This window comes from Dermacentor albipictus, chromosome 7 (assembly GCF_038994185.2).
Source record: "Dermacentor albipictus isolate Rhodes 1998 colony chromosome 7, USDA_Dalb.pri_finalv2, whole genome shotgun sequence".
Lineage (NCBI taxonomy): Eukaryota > Metazoa > Arthropoda > Arachnida > Ixodida > Ixodidae > Dermacentor > Dermacentor albipictus.
The window spans coordinates 91457351-91472733 of NC_091827.1; the positions used below are offsets into that span (position 1 = coordinate 91457351).

At 49.2% G+C, this 15383-nt stretch overlaps 1 protein-coding gene across 1 annotated transcript in view; it reads right to left on the reverse strand.

Moving 5' to 3' along the window:
• Window positions 1-15383, reverse strand: part of LOC139048065 (phospholipid-transporting ATPase ABCA3-like) — a 134194-nt gene that overhangs the window by 97967 nt on the left and 20844 nt on the right. Inside the window, exons 7-8 of the mRNA XM_070522459.1 lie at window positions 11516-11710; window positions 2598-2779 (exon numbers count right to left, since the gene is read on the reverse strand). Coding sequence (XP_070378560.1) covers window positions 2598-2779; window positions 11516-11710 — 377 coding nt within the window. The remainder of the gene's footprint in view (window positions 1-2597; window positions 2780-11515; window positions 11711-15383) is intronic.

The following is a 15383-nucleotide window of genomic DNA, read 5'->3' on the forward strand; positions in this document are numbered from 1 at the left end:
GTGACCGGCTTCTCCACAATGATAGCACAGAGGCCTTCTGTCCGGGGTACGCCAGACGTCAGACTTCCTTTCGAGCGGGCGCCGATCCTCCATACGTTGGATCGGTTGCACTGCTGGGAGCGGCGGGCCGTATGACGCGGCGTAAGACGTGGTGGGGTCGAAATGGGTCGGAGCGGGGACAGGGACTCGCCTCAAAACTTCCGCATACGACGGCCGCTGCAACTGTGCTGTCACAGGTGGTGCATTGCTGCTTGGAACGGGACGTTGGATCGCTTGCTCCACTTCGTTCCTCACAAGGGCAGAAATGGAACTTAGCGTGGGCTGAGGCGGGCAGGTGAGCCGTTGAAGCTCATCACGCACCACAGAGCGGATAAGGTCTCGGAGAACGTCCACGTTTCCAAAGGCCATCGTGTCCGTCAGTGAAGCAGCATTCGCGTGCCTGTCAGACGGAGCTGAGCGCTGGTCCGAAGGTGAAGTTGCGTTCAGTTGCCTTTCATAGAAAGCTGAACGCTGGTGTAACATCTTTTCCATCGTGGTGGCTTCGGTTAGGAATTCAGCCACGGTCTTCGGCGGGCTTCGAACAAGGCCAGCAAATAGCTGTTCCTTAACTCCCCGCATTAGATGGCGCAGCTTCTTTTCCTCGGACATGGTTGGGTCCACCCGACGGAAGAGGCGCGTCATATCCTCGACGTACGACGTCACGCTCTCGTTCGGCAGATGAATGCGGGATTGGAGCGCCCGTTCGGCTCGTTCGCGGCGATCAGCATTGGTGTAAGTCTCTAGCAAGGCACGACGGAACTCGAACCACGATTTGATGAACCCTTCTCGGTTCTCGTACCAAATGCGGGCACCGTCCTCCAAGCTGAAATAGACGTTCCTTAACTTCGCCGCGTCGCTCCATTCGTTTATCTCGGCAACGCGCTCAAATTGGGCTAGCCAGTCTTCTACATCCTCGAAGATATCCCCGTGGAACACTTTCGGCACTCGGAGATTCTGCAGCAGATACTGAGTTGCCGTTGTGGCCGTACCTTGCCTAGTGGTCGGTAGGGACGTCGATGTTCCTTCCATACCGGTGTGTGCGGGCGTCGATGTTGATGCGGAGAGAGGATCAAGCTCCGGAGGCAATCCTCGGATTCTCCTGCTTGCCCGGTGAACAGGGGTGTCCACTAGGATAGGGCTGGTACTCCTGCTACCAGGTGGTGTTTGTGGCATCGGATGAACCGTACCCAGCACCTCCACCAGTTTTGTCACGAAAAGACAATGTAAGATGTGCCTGGCGTCGGCGAGGCAGACCGTTGTACAAGATGGCGTACAATAAATTCAAGCCGGCGTCCTCAGCTTCTACTTCTTCTACCCCAGCGCCCGTCTCCAGCTGAGCGCGCGTTCCAGTCCCAACTTCTTTTTCAGCGCTGGTTCGTGACACCTAGCGGCAATATATTATGGGGTTTTACGTGCCAAAACCACTTCCTGATTATGAGGCACGCCGTGGTGGAGGCGTACAGAAATTTAGACCACCTGGAGTTCTTTAAAGTGCACCTAAATCTAAGTACACGGGTGTTTTCGCATTTCGCCCCCATCGAAATGTGGCCGCCGTGGCCGGGATTCGATCCCGCGACCTTGTGCTCAGCAGCCTAACACCATAGCCACTGAGCAGTCGTATACACGCCTCATAATCGAGACGTGAGATATGTTTCTTCTTCGTGCTTGCATACGTGCACGATTTTTCTTGGTCTTGGAAATAAATATTTTGTTTTTAGCCAGCGCTTAGGCTGTTCACATTTCACATTTAATGTACTCCTTTCTTTTAGATAACTTTATTTTTATCGCCCTAGCATTTCATCCACAAGCATTTATAGTTTCCGGGATAAATTACTAAATGAAGGAATGCATCTGTCTAATATTATAACATCGGTATTTTGTCCATCTGATCCCCCGTTTATCGCGACTGCACCGACTAGTTAAGCCTACTTATTGGCTGTTGCCATGATATTCGCAAGCCACACCTGCGATGTCATCTACAAGACGTATGTAATAAAATTTCCTACATCCAACAGGAACAACTTTAATTTTCGAATGTAATTATGCTGTTCAAAATCCAAAACTGGACAATGACCCCCGAGATGTTCACTCTAGAGAGCGGCGGTTGGTTATATTGCTCAGGATTTTATAACGTGCACCCCTATCTAGGTCCCCCAGCCCTCTTTTTTTTCGATCTGCCTGCATGGGAACGCGGAGGGGAGTCGAACCGGCAACATCATGTTCAGCAGCAGTACGCCGTAGTGACTGGGCAGCCACGGCTAGAAACGTTATTAATAATTTCTCGGGTTTTCTGTGCTGAAATCACGATTTGATTATGAGGCATGCCATATTGAGGGATTACGTATTAATCCAGACCGTGTAGACCTCTTTAGCATGCATCAAAATTTGCGTGTACAAGTTTTTTCTTTGCGCTTTGTTTGTATAGAATTGCGGCTGGCGCTGCGGGTATTGAACCCTCAAGCTCAACTCAGCAGCGCGCAACGCCGTAGCCACTGGGCTATACCACGGCAGGTGAAGGAGAAGTTAGACCAGAAGCTCTGCCACACGTCCGTCCGCACCATGAAGGGGAAGTGGAGCGGCAGCGGCACCACATTGGTCCACGGTAGCACGGCCTCCAGATACCAGATGGCGACACTGAACACGAACGAGCTGACACCCATGCACAGCAGGACGGTGAACGGGGTCACGTTGTCCCTACCCAGCGCCTTCCGGTAGATGGCGGGCCATCCGAACGGCACGTCTGCGGAAAAGAGCGCGGAGCCTTTACACTGAGCGCCGCTCGTGAAAAAGCAGGCCTCCGGCTTGATTGAACCCAAACGTGGCAGAGCAGTTATTATAATGAGGACACATTTTGGAGTCGTAATTCAGGGCGAGGAGCAGTCGTTTTGTCAGATGGCAAATAAAATGACTCGAGTAAAGGTGAACGAAATATGATTTTTGAGAAACATGGGTCTCTACCAAGTAAGGATTTACTTAAAAATATATGTACATGAGTTACTTATCGTACCTCTTGCTTGTTTGGTTTGACTTCATGTTAAATGCCAGATATTTATAGTTTCAGGTACCGATCGGCAGAACCAGTTGCAAATCAACAATGGACTTGCGTAATACATAAGTGCAACGATTGGCGTTGCGTGCGTGCCCATGTGAAGGCTTACGTACACCGTCGTCCACCATTAGTGCGAACACAGCGCAGCGTGGCCGTGCTCCGCGGAGCGCCAGCGCACATGACGCCGGATGGGTACTAAACGCGGACGATGGTCTACATGATTGGGTATGGCACGAGGCTAAGTGCGCGTTTTAACTACCTTAATGAATGACGGCACGCTTTCACGTGATGATTGTAACGCTATAGCCTGACAAACATAACGTCGATTGTGTGTAGTTCTCGTCGTTATTGCGCAATTTTTCCGTAACGGTATCGTTAGTTCTTCTGCCATCAGCGCTCTACACCTACATTTTTATTTTTAACGTAAACTACATTATCTGGTCGTAAAACCAACGAAACGAGACACCTAAAGGAAACTTTTGCACAAGTGTCTCAGTACACCACTGTTACGAATGTTCAGCCTACATGAGAACAACGCGCAGTACATAGTTTAGCGTTCACTTCGTCCTTCTGCCTAAAGAACACTGTAGATTTTTATATCATCGTTTCGCTAGTTCATTTTTTTGTAAAATATTCCTGTGGAAATAATTGGACCAATATGTTATACTAGCGGCTTGCTGATTGATGCTCGCTTTATTGAAAATGTCAGCGTTCCTACAAGTGCTGGAACGCTTAATGTTCATATGAATATAATGCAGACCAGGTTAATGAGTCCTGGCGGGAGTGGTATAGTAATGTACGAAATGCGAAATTCCAGAAGAATGCTTTTCCACACGTCTGTATTGCCATTAGCAAGATGGCTGCGTTACGGTTATTAGCACAGTTATAGGATCGTCGCGCTAGGTGACCGCTTGGATTTTGTGGGGACACAAAGTGGCAGGAATGATGTCACCGACCAGCACGTCAACACCGTATTTACGATTCTAGACCAAGATCCGCCATCTTCTTTAGGTCACACAATGTATGTGGAGAAGAATTTCGCATATCTGATATCGACACATGTCGCCTTGAAAAGTCCACTTGTCGAAACGTTGGCTCCCACTTTTACCTTGTTCTGGTTTTGCTCATTATCTTGAATTTCCATCTCCCGCCTTCCCCGTGTTTTCCCGTTGACGCGCATATCATTATCCGGTTACCGCGTTTCGCCGGCAAACAAATGTTTGACGTTATCGCTCGGGGCAGGACGCGCCTGCATGTATCGGAAGTTTCTCGAATATCATCGATGGTTCCATCCGTTGCCTTTTGAGTTTGTCGGAACGGAACGAAAACAAAAAAAGAGAACGATATCTTTGACCGGAACGAAAACGTAACCAAGACGTTATTTATTAATTTGTTTCGGGGTGAAACCACAGTATCTTTTGTTAGTTTTCGGTTCAAGGGAAAAGCCGGCAATGCGAAAGAACCCATATCAGGCAATATCAACGTTAGCGCGCAACTCGGGGGTCCGCATAAACGCGTATCTTAGACAGGAGTGCTGCGAGCAATAGCCGATCGAGCGCTCCACTAATGTCAGCCTGCCGCTGGGTACACCAGCTGATCGGCAACGTAGCGAAACACACGGTTTACGCGCTGAGGAGCTTCGTTTCCTTTTCTACGCCTACAGCACTTCGTTAGCGAAACTTTACCGTTCGTTTAAGTTCGTTTTACCGGAACAGTGGTCTCGGATTTCGGTGGGAGCATTCGATGACGTGCTGCTTCTGAGACCATGCTCAGTGCTTTGACTCAAGGCACTGAACATGATCTCAGAATTCATAATTCACTTAATGAGAAAAATAAATGCTACGTCTTTATCTTGGTTTCGAAAACGTTTAACGAGAACCAGAGCCGTTACGAATTGTTGCGGATCCTTTTTCTATTGTTTTTTTTTTTTGTTCCGGAGCAGAACAGGAACGGTACATTTTTTTACTGGAATAAAACTGAAACTGGAACGAAATGTTTTTGGTTTCGACACCCTGGTTGTCACCGTACCTCGTTTAATCTAATTGCATGCGCGACGCGAAGTGCTCAGTACATTCTGGAAAGCACGCGGGAACCAGTGATTACTCTGGAACCTTCCATGACTCGTGCATAAAATTCCACGCGCTTGACGAGCTGATCAGATTTTCGACGATCGCTGACTGTGTTCCCCGCTGTCATTTTGCTTGACTGTTGCTTGTTTATTCTGGGCACATGTTCGCCCAATAAAGAGTTACTTTGGTGATTCACAGTTTTCGCTACTGTGTTTTTTATCGTCATTACAATATGATTATCCGACCGCTGGGCACCTCGCATTTTCTCTTGCCCCATCGAGGATGCAAGTATTAGTAGTAGGCGGCGCCTGACCAACATCGTTTCCCACTACGTCAGGAGATGTCGTGACTGCGAGTGAATGAAGACACAACAAACAAGGCCAACAGAATTTCTGCAGCCAATCGAGTCACCTTGGCCACCATTCCATCATATCAGAATATACTCGTTGGAACCACTTCTGGCGTCAAAATCCAGGAATAAGTGAATCCTCGTGGCTACCGACTACGTTAGGCACCACACCGCAAGAAAAGCCATAGAAAAAGATGATGTGGTGGAAGTGGCGAATTTTTTTATCGAGAACATACTGCTATTACATGGTCCCCCAGAAGTCTGGATCACTGACTGAGGAACTGCTTTTACGGGGGAGCTTACATTCGCATAAAAACAAAGTTGAACAACAGTGCATTTTTATGGAATGTTTAAAGGGCCCCTGAAACGGTTCGGACAAATTTTGTAGGCGCATAGGGTACAGCTCAAGTAGAATATTCGCACCACAATTTAAGTGAAGCGTTACGTATTAATGGAGTTACAAGCGATTAGAAGTTACCCTCCTCCCTAGCCATGCCTTTCCTCCTCAACTCGCTCGCCGAGCGAGCGGCGCTAAGCTCCGCCTTCACTGGTCATGCGTCATGATGCGACGTCACATCGTCCACTTCCGGTTGTTGGAGCACGCCTCCTCCCGCGCGAGACCTCTCCGCTGGCCGCTTGGCCGTCGACTGAGTGCCATCGAAGCAGCGTGCGTTGCGAGCATTCTGTCGTAGCGCCGAAGGTGGCCGGTATTCCGGTAACCACAGGCAAGCTGGTCATTTCGGCAAATGACTGGAGGCATAAACTCAAGCTGATGAAGGAACTTCAGAGTAGACGTACGTGAGCAGCCTGATCGGTCTGCACTGTCGAGACACTTGTTGGCGCAGCGCTTAACCAGTCAAACGAAGCGCTAATATTGTTCTAACCAAGTGTAAAACATTTTAAACATTTATAAGAACAACGTGTTGATGATTACACTCCTGCGAAAAATACACACCAGCAGCAAAGAAGAATGTACTTCGTTGCTGCTACTGTGTATGGTTGAGCTCTGTGCCACCAGGTGACTGCACCGTGCAGACCATTCACATTTACCTTTCTGCTCATCTCATGGCTCATCCCGGCGCAGTCAAGCGGCCAGACCCTGTCCCCTTGCGCTTGTGTTGGCCCTAATACCGGACTTGCGAAACGCTATTGCGTTAGTAATCTTCCGCTGTAAAGTGACGGCCACAAACGCGCAAATCCTGGCGCCTATCGGATAGCCGCAGTCCGATGCGCAGCAGCCAGTTCGCTCGTATGCTGCCTTGCAGAGAGACACGATTTCGCAACTTCACATCTTTCCAGTCGCTACGTCTGCAGCCCACAACGCAACAAGAGTGATTCATCGTGCTCACGAAAAGACTGATAGACACTGACGGCGGAGCTCTCGTCAAAAGACTGCGCACGTTGTAACACAAGCAGACGACACTTGCTGTGTGCCGGAAGTGCTCAAGTGTACTAAAAAACTATTCTTGTGTATTCTCTTTACGTTATTTTCTTTTTACAAAAACAAAGTAACTAACATTCCAACTATTACGAGCATCATTTGTTCACCATAATGTTGGGAAAATTATCGACCACGCGCCCTGGTCAGCCAATCAGATAGCTCGCCCATGTGACGTCATATGGGTTATTTGCATCATATGGGTAGGGGCGGCTTAAAATTCCGCCGAGCAGTGCGCTGCAATCGACAGCGATGTGCATTTTTAAAACCTTATAATAAATTACACGCTTTACGCAGAGCACTTAGATGTGTCAATTAATGATCAGAAGGACCTACTCTAACGACTCAGTACGTTTGTAGAAAATCGCCAAAATCGTTTCAGGGTCCCTTTAACTGCACTTATCTCAAAAGTGCTATTTTCAAAATTATTTTCATGTGTATGGGCGTAGTGAAATTCAATTCATGCATTGTAATGTGAGTGCTAATATAATTAGTTAAAAAGGTATTTAGCAACATCTTCTTAGTAGTGTATGCGTTGTTGTGCCTGGTGATGCCTCGGAACAAAGTATGCTTCACCGGCAGACAGCTGTCCCGGGTGCTCATCATGTCTCATCGTTCACTCAAGGCAACGCAATCAGCGTCACCTGAGTGTTACGGATAAGGAGACAAACAGCGTATGAACTCTGCAGCTCAATAAGTCGTTTTCTGCTAAATGCAGCAGGCCATTTTAAATATTCTGTTAACGTTAAAACAAAACACCTGCTATCAGCATGCCATACGTTTATTAGCTATATTGAACAACCAACCTTGTTCGAATGTAGCAATAATGGTGTCACAGGGGAAGTATGAAGCGAATGCGCCATTACAGTTTCGGGGCAAGGTTATTTAAACGAGCGCTCAAAGCGTCATACAAGTGTTTCAGGAAAGTTTTTTAGTATTATTGGAGAACCTGGTATAATGCTATCAAAGACTGATAGAAAATTATTAGTAGCCCTGCGAGTAGCCGTCCCGATCAGACGCACGTTCGCATCGCTCCGACGTTTCTTAAGCTTTGGGCCCGGATGTTTTTAGGCTAGGCTCACAAATATGAATAGGCTGCAACCTTCCTGTTCCTCGGCACCTGAGGACAGTGTTTCAGACGTTTCAATGTTGACTGCTGGCCGAAGAAAGTAATTGGAATCATCGGATATGCCCGCCGCCACTGCCACCATGGCATCCGAGCAACTGCAGCAAGGCGCCGTCACAAATAACGGCGACACAAATAACGCGACAGAATCTTTCGAACTACTTGACGCCGATGCAAGCATGACGGATGATGACGGATGACGAATCCAGCCAAGTGGTTGCGGCGTTACCTGTCTGTAATGCCTTTTATGTTCTTGCCATGAAATACCTACGTGCCGCGAAATAACCGTTCTCACGTAGGATGTTGCAATTTATCATCTGCGAAATTTTCCAAAAAACCAACGGCGTTATTTAGCGCTCCTCGGATAGTTCAACACAACGAACGCCTCGCGAGCAAAGCGGAAAATTTAGCAGCTCCAACGCAGCTATAAACGCCTGCAATACGTATGTTCGTTTTCGAATGCAAGGGTGTGTCGGCTCTCATGACCACGTTGTCAGGCAGACTAGGTCACTTTGCTGTTTGTGAGCATACTGCAGAGGATGATTGACAATATGTCCGGCGAAAAAAGTTACAACCATTGATTGAATCAGTGTTTAAAACACTGTGATAATTAAGCTCACCTCCCCTGGACTACTTCACACTTTGCCCGCACAATGACTGCACGGAGCTAGTGCCCATGAGCTTGGGACAATCCATTTTTCATTCAAGCTTTCAATAACGACCTTTTGCACAAAGCTATCAGTTTGCAGTTGACGTTTGGAACACTCATGCTAAGGACCGTTTTCTCAGACTTAAGCCTGTCATAAACTTTTGAAGGGAGACACCAATATAGGTTTATGGAACCATTCGCCCACGCCAGATCCCCGGTATCACCTATCGCGCCAACGCGTTGACAAGCGAACCAATGGCCAATCTCAAGTGCTGCTCGTATGGCAAAGTGAATGCCATGCCCATGGGCGAAAACGGAGCAGCTCTTATCACGTTCGAGAGCTGCAGGCTGGCGCGCACAATCCCATCTATACAGCACTCTCTTACATCTTACAGGTAATACAGTACCACTCTAAAGCTTCCATATTTGAGACCTGTCACAAAATCGGGCACCAAAAAAATTCGCACCCGACAGACGTCTAGCGTCGGTGTTCCGTCTGCGGTCGCCCTGCACACTCAAGATCTTTCCGGCAGAGCCCATATGCCGCAGCTGTAGAGGTCAACACGTAGCCACAGACGTGAAGTGCCCTACTCGGGAATACGCCACTAAAGCCCTGAGGAACGACATTCTGCACCGTATCCGACTGTCACGACGAAAGCAGTGTCAGCAACAAGCCGAGCTTCGCCGTGCTAACCAAACGTTTACGCCGACTGCGCGCAAGAGCCCTGCCAGTACACAGCGATTATCCTCGGAGCAACATGTGTCTGCTCCCAAGGCCTTCCTTCCGATACAAAGCCAGCCACTGTCCAAGACAACCGATAATATCCATAAAGCTAAGGGGCAAGACCTTCGTAAACGCTCCACAGAACCTGAGGGCTTTCGTCAAGTGAATGCCACCCCTTCATATCCACAAACAAGACTCTTTTAACAACAGGTGACGGAACCCAAGTACACACATGCACATAAGGCCTATGCCGAAGCCCTCTGCAACACACAATAGGGTGCAGGAACGCATCCTGAGACTGGTCACTCACGCACCCTACGCTCATACGAAGACCAGCTAAGGTAAATTGTCGAACCAGTTACTGCCGAGGTGATCAAGCACACGCTTGCACTTTTGGAAAGACCGCAGACTTTTCCAAAGCAAGAAATTGCACTTGGGCGTTCATTAGCTTCAATCGCTCGCACCTTCTAGTCTAACAATGGCGGGTACCAGCGCGAAACCTGATTACATATTTGTTTCGAATTCTAGGGCCCTATAACGTAAAACTATTCCAATATGTTTCTATTCCAATTTCCTGACGTCAAATTTGCGTAACCACCGACGCAAGCACCGGGCGGTCACCCATAGGGTTGTCTGAACAGACCAATCAAACGCTCTCCTCGTTCATAGGAGGTCCCTTTTGTTTGCTTGAAAAACGAATAACATTGCCTACACTGAGCGGCTTGTTGTATCTAATTGGCTGACAAGAGGCGAGGAGAACGCTCAAGTGGAGAGGGATTCACTAGGGCAGAGCCAGTGCACTCAAAACCGATAACCGGATGAAGAGGGTGGTGCCGGCGTCTGCGATTGGTCGGCTTTCCCTTACTTAGCTTGTGGTGGCTGGTCGAAAATCGCGGCGGCATGCAACGGAAGCTTAAGAATGACGCTAAAATTGACCCTCAGCAAAGAAGAGTTGGCAGAATGACGTAGTAAACGTGTCGAAAGTGCTTAAAAACGTTACACAGTCACGCAAGAAGTTTTTTTATACGCAAATACACCCATGCTCTCCGGCAGGCGCGAGTAGCCAGCGTCTCTGCGATCGGCGGCAGTTATCTTTTATTCCTATCGGAACGGGGCAGCCTGCGGCTATTCCGAAAAAAAATTCAGTTTTGTTCGGCATATTAATGCATCTTTATCGCGTACACGTCACTTTGACGCAGTGAGTTCGTGCGGTTTTGTGACGTCGCGTGACAGGCAGGTGAAGTGGGCGCAGCCCGAAAACTTTTGACGAATAGCCGAGGGCTAATGGCGAAAACGCATCGAATAAAAAATAACTGTTCTTCTTTTTTCTGTCAAATCATGCATAATCAGTGTGTACACATTATATCAGATGGGTAGGCATCGTGGTATTCGTGACGTCGCGTGACAGACAGGTGAAGTGGGGGGTGGTCGAAAAAGTTCTTGACCAATCGCGGAGGGCTGATAGCAGAATTGGAATAGAAAAGTTTGGAATAGTTTTACGTTATAGCGCCCCTACTGTTTGCTTCTTTGGAACTACCGGGGTATCCGGCGTAAACTAGAAGAACTTCAGAGGAGACTGTTCATCACGCCTACGATTCCTTTAGCTGTCTTGCTTCAGGGGACTGGCACTAATAGACAAAAACCTTGCTGCACCCCTTCCATCGAACACCGACGTCCTGGGCCATGATCGCGAAATGAAGCTTCAGTAGCCAATGAGCAAGCATGCATCTTTGTCTTCTGAAGCTTGACTCACGCAGCTTGATACTTCCTCGTGGTGCACGCAGACATAGGAGGTAGCTGGACTGCGCCTCACTTTAGACGGTGACCAACAAGCCATGGTGTTTTCGGTTTATGCCAGGTCATACGGAAGTGCTGTACATATACAAGTTTCTAAATCACGGAAACAAAGCGACAGAAAGTACAATTGAGGTTATATCATGTTGTAAACAGTGCAATGAAGAAAAAATAAGCAATCCCTAATAAAAAGAAGCGCATACTCCACATTTCATGAATCTATAATTATAATGAAGATCATGCGAAATATTGTGACTGAATTTGAAATCGAGACTTACCATAAGACTCGTAGAACTCGACGATGCGGAAGAAGAAATACAGCCCGTGTATGGGAACCACAGAGGCGACTATCTTGGAACTGCTCTTGGTCGCGATGTAGGCGGACACCGTGCGCGCCGACCACTGCAGCGATAGGAAGGGACCCAGCAGAGACACCGTCCACAGGATGAGGCCGCACGTCAGACCCAGACTCGCTGCACAAACGCACGCCGCACATTGCCGAGGTATTTCTTACGCGATGAACCATTCGTCCAACAACTAGCCACTTTGCGCGCACCGACAAAACGACGTAAACTACCCGAACTTGCTTTATCAACAGGCTGCTCAAAAATGCTGTCAAAATGCTACTGTCGCTGTGAGAACACTGGAGCGAGGAAGTACCGCAGCAGCAGCGATCCTACGTGCCGTGTCTCGCGTCAGTGTGAACTAAGCGCCGCAAAAACATGGCGCGCGGCTCGACTCCGTCCCCGTCGCAGATGGCTTTGAAGATACAGCGGCCCGGGTGGACGCGCGCGACTGCCCGGGTCACGCGAAGTAGAACCTGTCCCCCACCCTCCCCCTTGCTCCCTTCCTTCGCCCCGGATCCTTACGCGCGACGGCAGACGGTGTGCTTCCTCCTTGCTTCCCTTGAAGATTGAGCCGCGATCGCCGACCCAGCCTCGCACGCTTTGACTCGCACAGACAGCACACGGCGCGTGGGGACGATTTTACCGCCCTTGAACTTTAAAGGAACCTCACGACAATGGCATAAATGCGCCACTAGAGTATGTATATAGTTGCTCTCGCAATGAACTTACACAATAGTTACTAGCGTGTAAACCGAATGTGTAAGCGTTCGCTGTGATGTGAGCTAGGCGGTTTTTTTCTCCCGATGTAGAGTTCGCCGATTCACTTTTGGGTCTGGAGGCCCTGCCTCCTCCATGACCATTCAGTATAAACATGTGCACAGCGCGACAGCGGAAAAAGCCCGGAAAGTACAGGACGCAGACTTGTGCCGACGTCTTTTACTATACTCAAGACCCACGGCGACAAAAGTTCCATCGCGACCGATGACGACCGACCCACCTGCGCATGTCTGCTGGGCTCTTTATTCTAGCTCTTTGTCCATTTCGAGGACGCACACACACACACACACACACACACACACACACACACACACACACACACACACACACACACACACACACACGTACGCATGCACGCAGCTTCGCTGCAACTTCCTTCCGAAGGAGAGAGGAAGGAGAGCGCAATCCTGGCGACACAAGTGGAGGAGAGGACGACCCGGTCCTGCTAATGTTTGAGTCGCTCCACATGCAGCGTCTCGCGTCTACGGTGCCTTAAGTCCGTGGAAGGTGTGAGTGGCTCGATGAGGTAATTGACAGGCGACTTGTGTTGCACGATGCGGTATGGATCATGGTACTTGGCGAGGAGTTTATAGGAAAGACCGGGAGTTCTTGGAGGTACGCAGAGCTAGAAGAAAGAGCCCAGCTGACATGCGCACGTAGGTCGGTCGTCATCGGTCGCAATGGAACTTTTGTCGCCATGGGTCATGAGTAGTAAAAGAGCGGGCGAGCTGGCGGCATTCCTCGGCATATTTAAAGCTTCAGCCAACGTCGTGCACTCGGATGGGGCAATCCGTAAAGAAAAATCGTGTCGAATGTACAGGGAGGTTCATGGCCATATACGAGGAAGAATGGGGAAAAGCATGTTGTGGCTTGTGAGACGGTGTTGTAGGCGTTAAGTCACATATGGTAAAATGAGGCCTTAGTTGGTGTTGTCGGATAGCGTGTACTTGGATACGATGCCACACAAAATGCGACTGAACCACTTAGTCATACTGTTAGTGTGTGCGTTAAAGGCAGTAGTGGCGAGATGGACGATACGGCATGCAGTAAGGAACGCGCTGACTACCTCGGGACGCACCACGGCGAAGTACGAAGTGCTGCAAGAGAATGACGCAACGTCGGGCGCTGTGGTAGTTAGTAGGGCCGTCGTTCCTACATAATGCGTCCGGTGATCCACGGCAACAATGATCCAGCGATTCCGAGCAGGTGCGTAGGGTAGAGGGCCGTTGAGCTCGATGCCGACGCGGTCGAGTGGGACATGGAATTGGCTACAATGAACTACAAGGACGGCGAGCAGGAGACTTGCGGTGTTGCCTTTTTGAACATGAGTGGATGTACGTCAGGAGAAAAGTGTACGTGCCAAGCCAACGAAAGCGCAAGCATAGCGTGGTGTAAGTTTTGAAGAGGCCGGCGTGGGCGCATTGTGAGTCCACATGGAAGAGTGGAGGTGGAGGTGGAGGTGGATCTCTGTGGAGGTGGCGACGCACGACGAGCGACCACTTGCGACCGCTGAAAGCGCAATTGCGACGATAGAGCAGTCCGTCCCGTACCGCAGTGTGGGAAGCTTGGCGGCGAAGAGCACGGGAAGGGCGAGTCGCCGTTGAGGCAGAAAGGCAGTCCATGCAAGCAGCAATCTGCGGATTTTCGCGCTGCTCCAGAGCCATATCGCCGATCCCTTGCGACGAGAACTTTGAACCAATGGAGGAAAGCCAAGTCGCATCACTTCATACAGGGAAGCGAGGGAGAGCGTCCGTGTCGGTGTGGTTACGGCAGAACGATAGACTACGCGCACGTCGAAGTCCTATAACCGGAGGGCCCAGCGGACAAGGTGCCCTGATGGGTCTCTCACTGTCGACAGCCAACATAGGGCGTCGTCATCGGTAAATACATCGAAGGGGGTAGCCGTGTAGGTGTAGTTGAAATTTTCCAAGGCCCCAAATGATAGCTAAACACTCCTTTTCTGTGAAGGAGTAATTAGATTTGGCCTTGTTTAATGTCCGGCTCGAGTAGACTGCAACGTATTCGCCGTATCCACTTTTGCGCTGAGTGGCCACAGCACCGTGTCCTACGCCGCTGGCGTCCTTGTGTATTTCGCTGGGAGAAATGGGATGAACATGGGGCAGTACGTGCGGCGATGTTAACCGACGGCGCGACACACAGGTGAACAGTAGAAATGCTAGTGTCACCTCGCAGGAGTTGGGTAAACGGATAGAAGCGATACTCCTTATTAAAACTACGAAAACGTGAGCAGGGCCGATTAACCTTTGAAGTTCCTTCAGGGATGTGGGTTTCGGGAAATTGGTGACGGCGCTAAATTTTGAAGCCTCGATTAAAATACCTTCTTTTGAAACCACGTGTCTCAGTATCGTTAGTTTCTTGGCTCCAAAGCGACATTTCTTCATATTTAGTTAGAGGCCTGCGTTAGTTAACCATTCGAAGGCCTGGTTTATACGGCACAGATGAGTGGCGAAGTCAGGTAAAAAGGCGACCACATAATGAAGGAAACATACACATTACTTTCATTTTAGCCCACGGGGGGATTGTCCATCATCCGTTGAAAAGTAGCAGTGACATTGTGAAACCCAAACAGCGTAACGTTAAATTCATACAACCCGTCTGGTTTTACGAAATGTGTATTTTGGGCAATCGCCCTGAGCCATCGGCACTTGCCAATAGCCGGAACCCAAGTTTAGTGAAGAAAATCACTCCGTACCTTGAAAAGAATCGAGAGCATCGTCCATGCGTGGCAAATAATACACGTATCTATGCGTTATCTTACTAAGATAATGGTACTCCACGCAAAACCGGATGGACGCATGTTCTTTCTTTACAAACACTACACAGGACGCCCAGGGATTGTTAGAAGGTTGACAAACTGTGTGGTGAAGCGTGTCGCTGACACGGTCTTCAAGGACACGGTGCTCTGTGGGTGACACGCGGCAAGGTGGCGGGCGCAGTGGTCCGTGGGTGCCCATATCCATCTCGTCATATACCATCGATGTGCAACCTAAAGCCGCTTTTT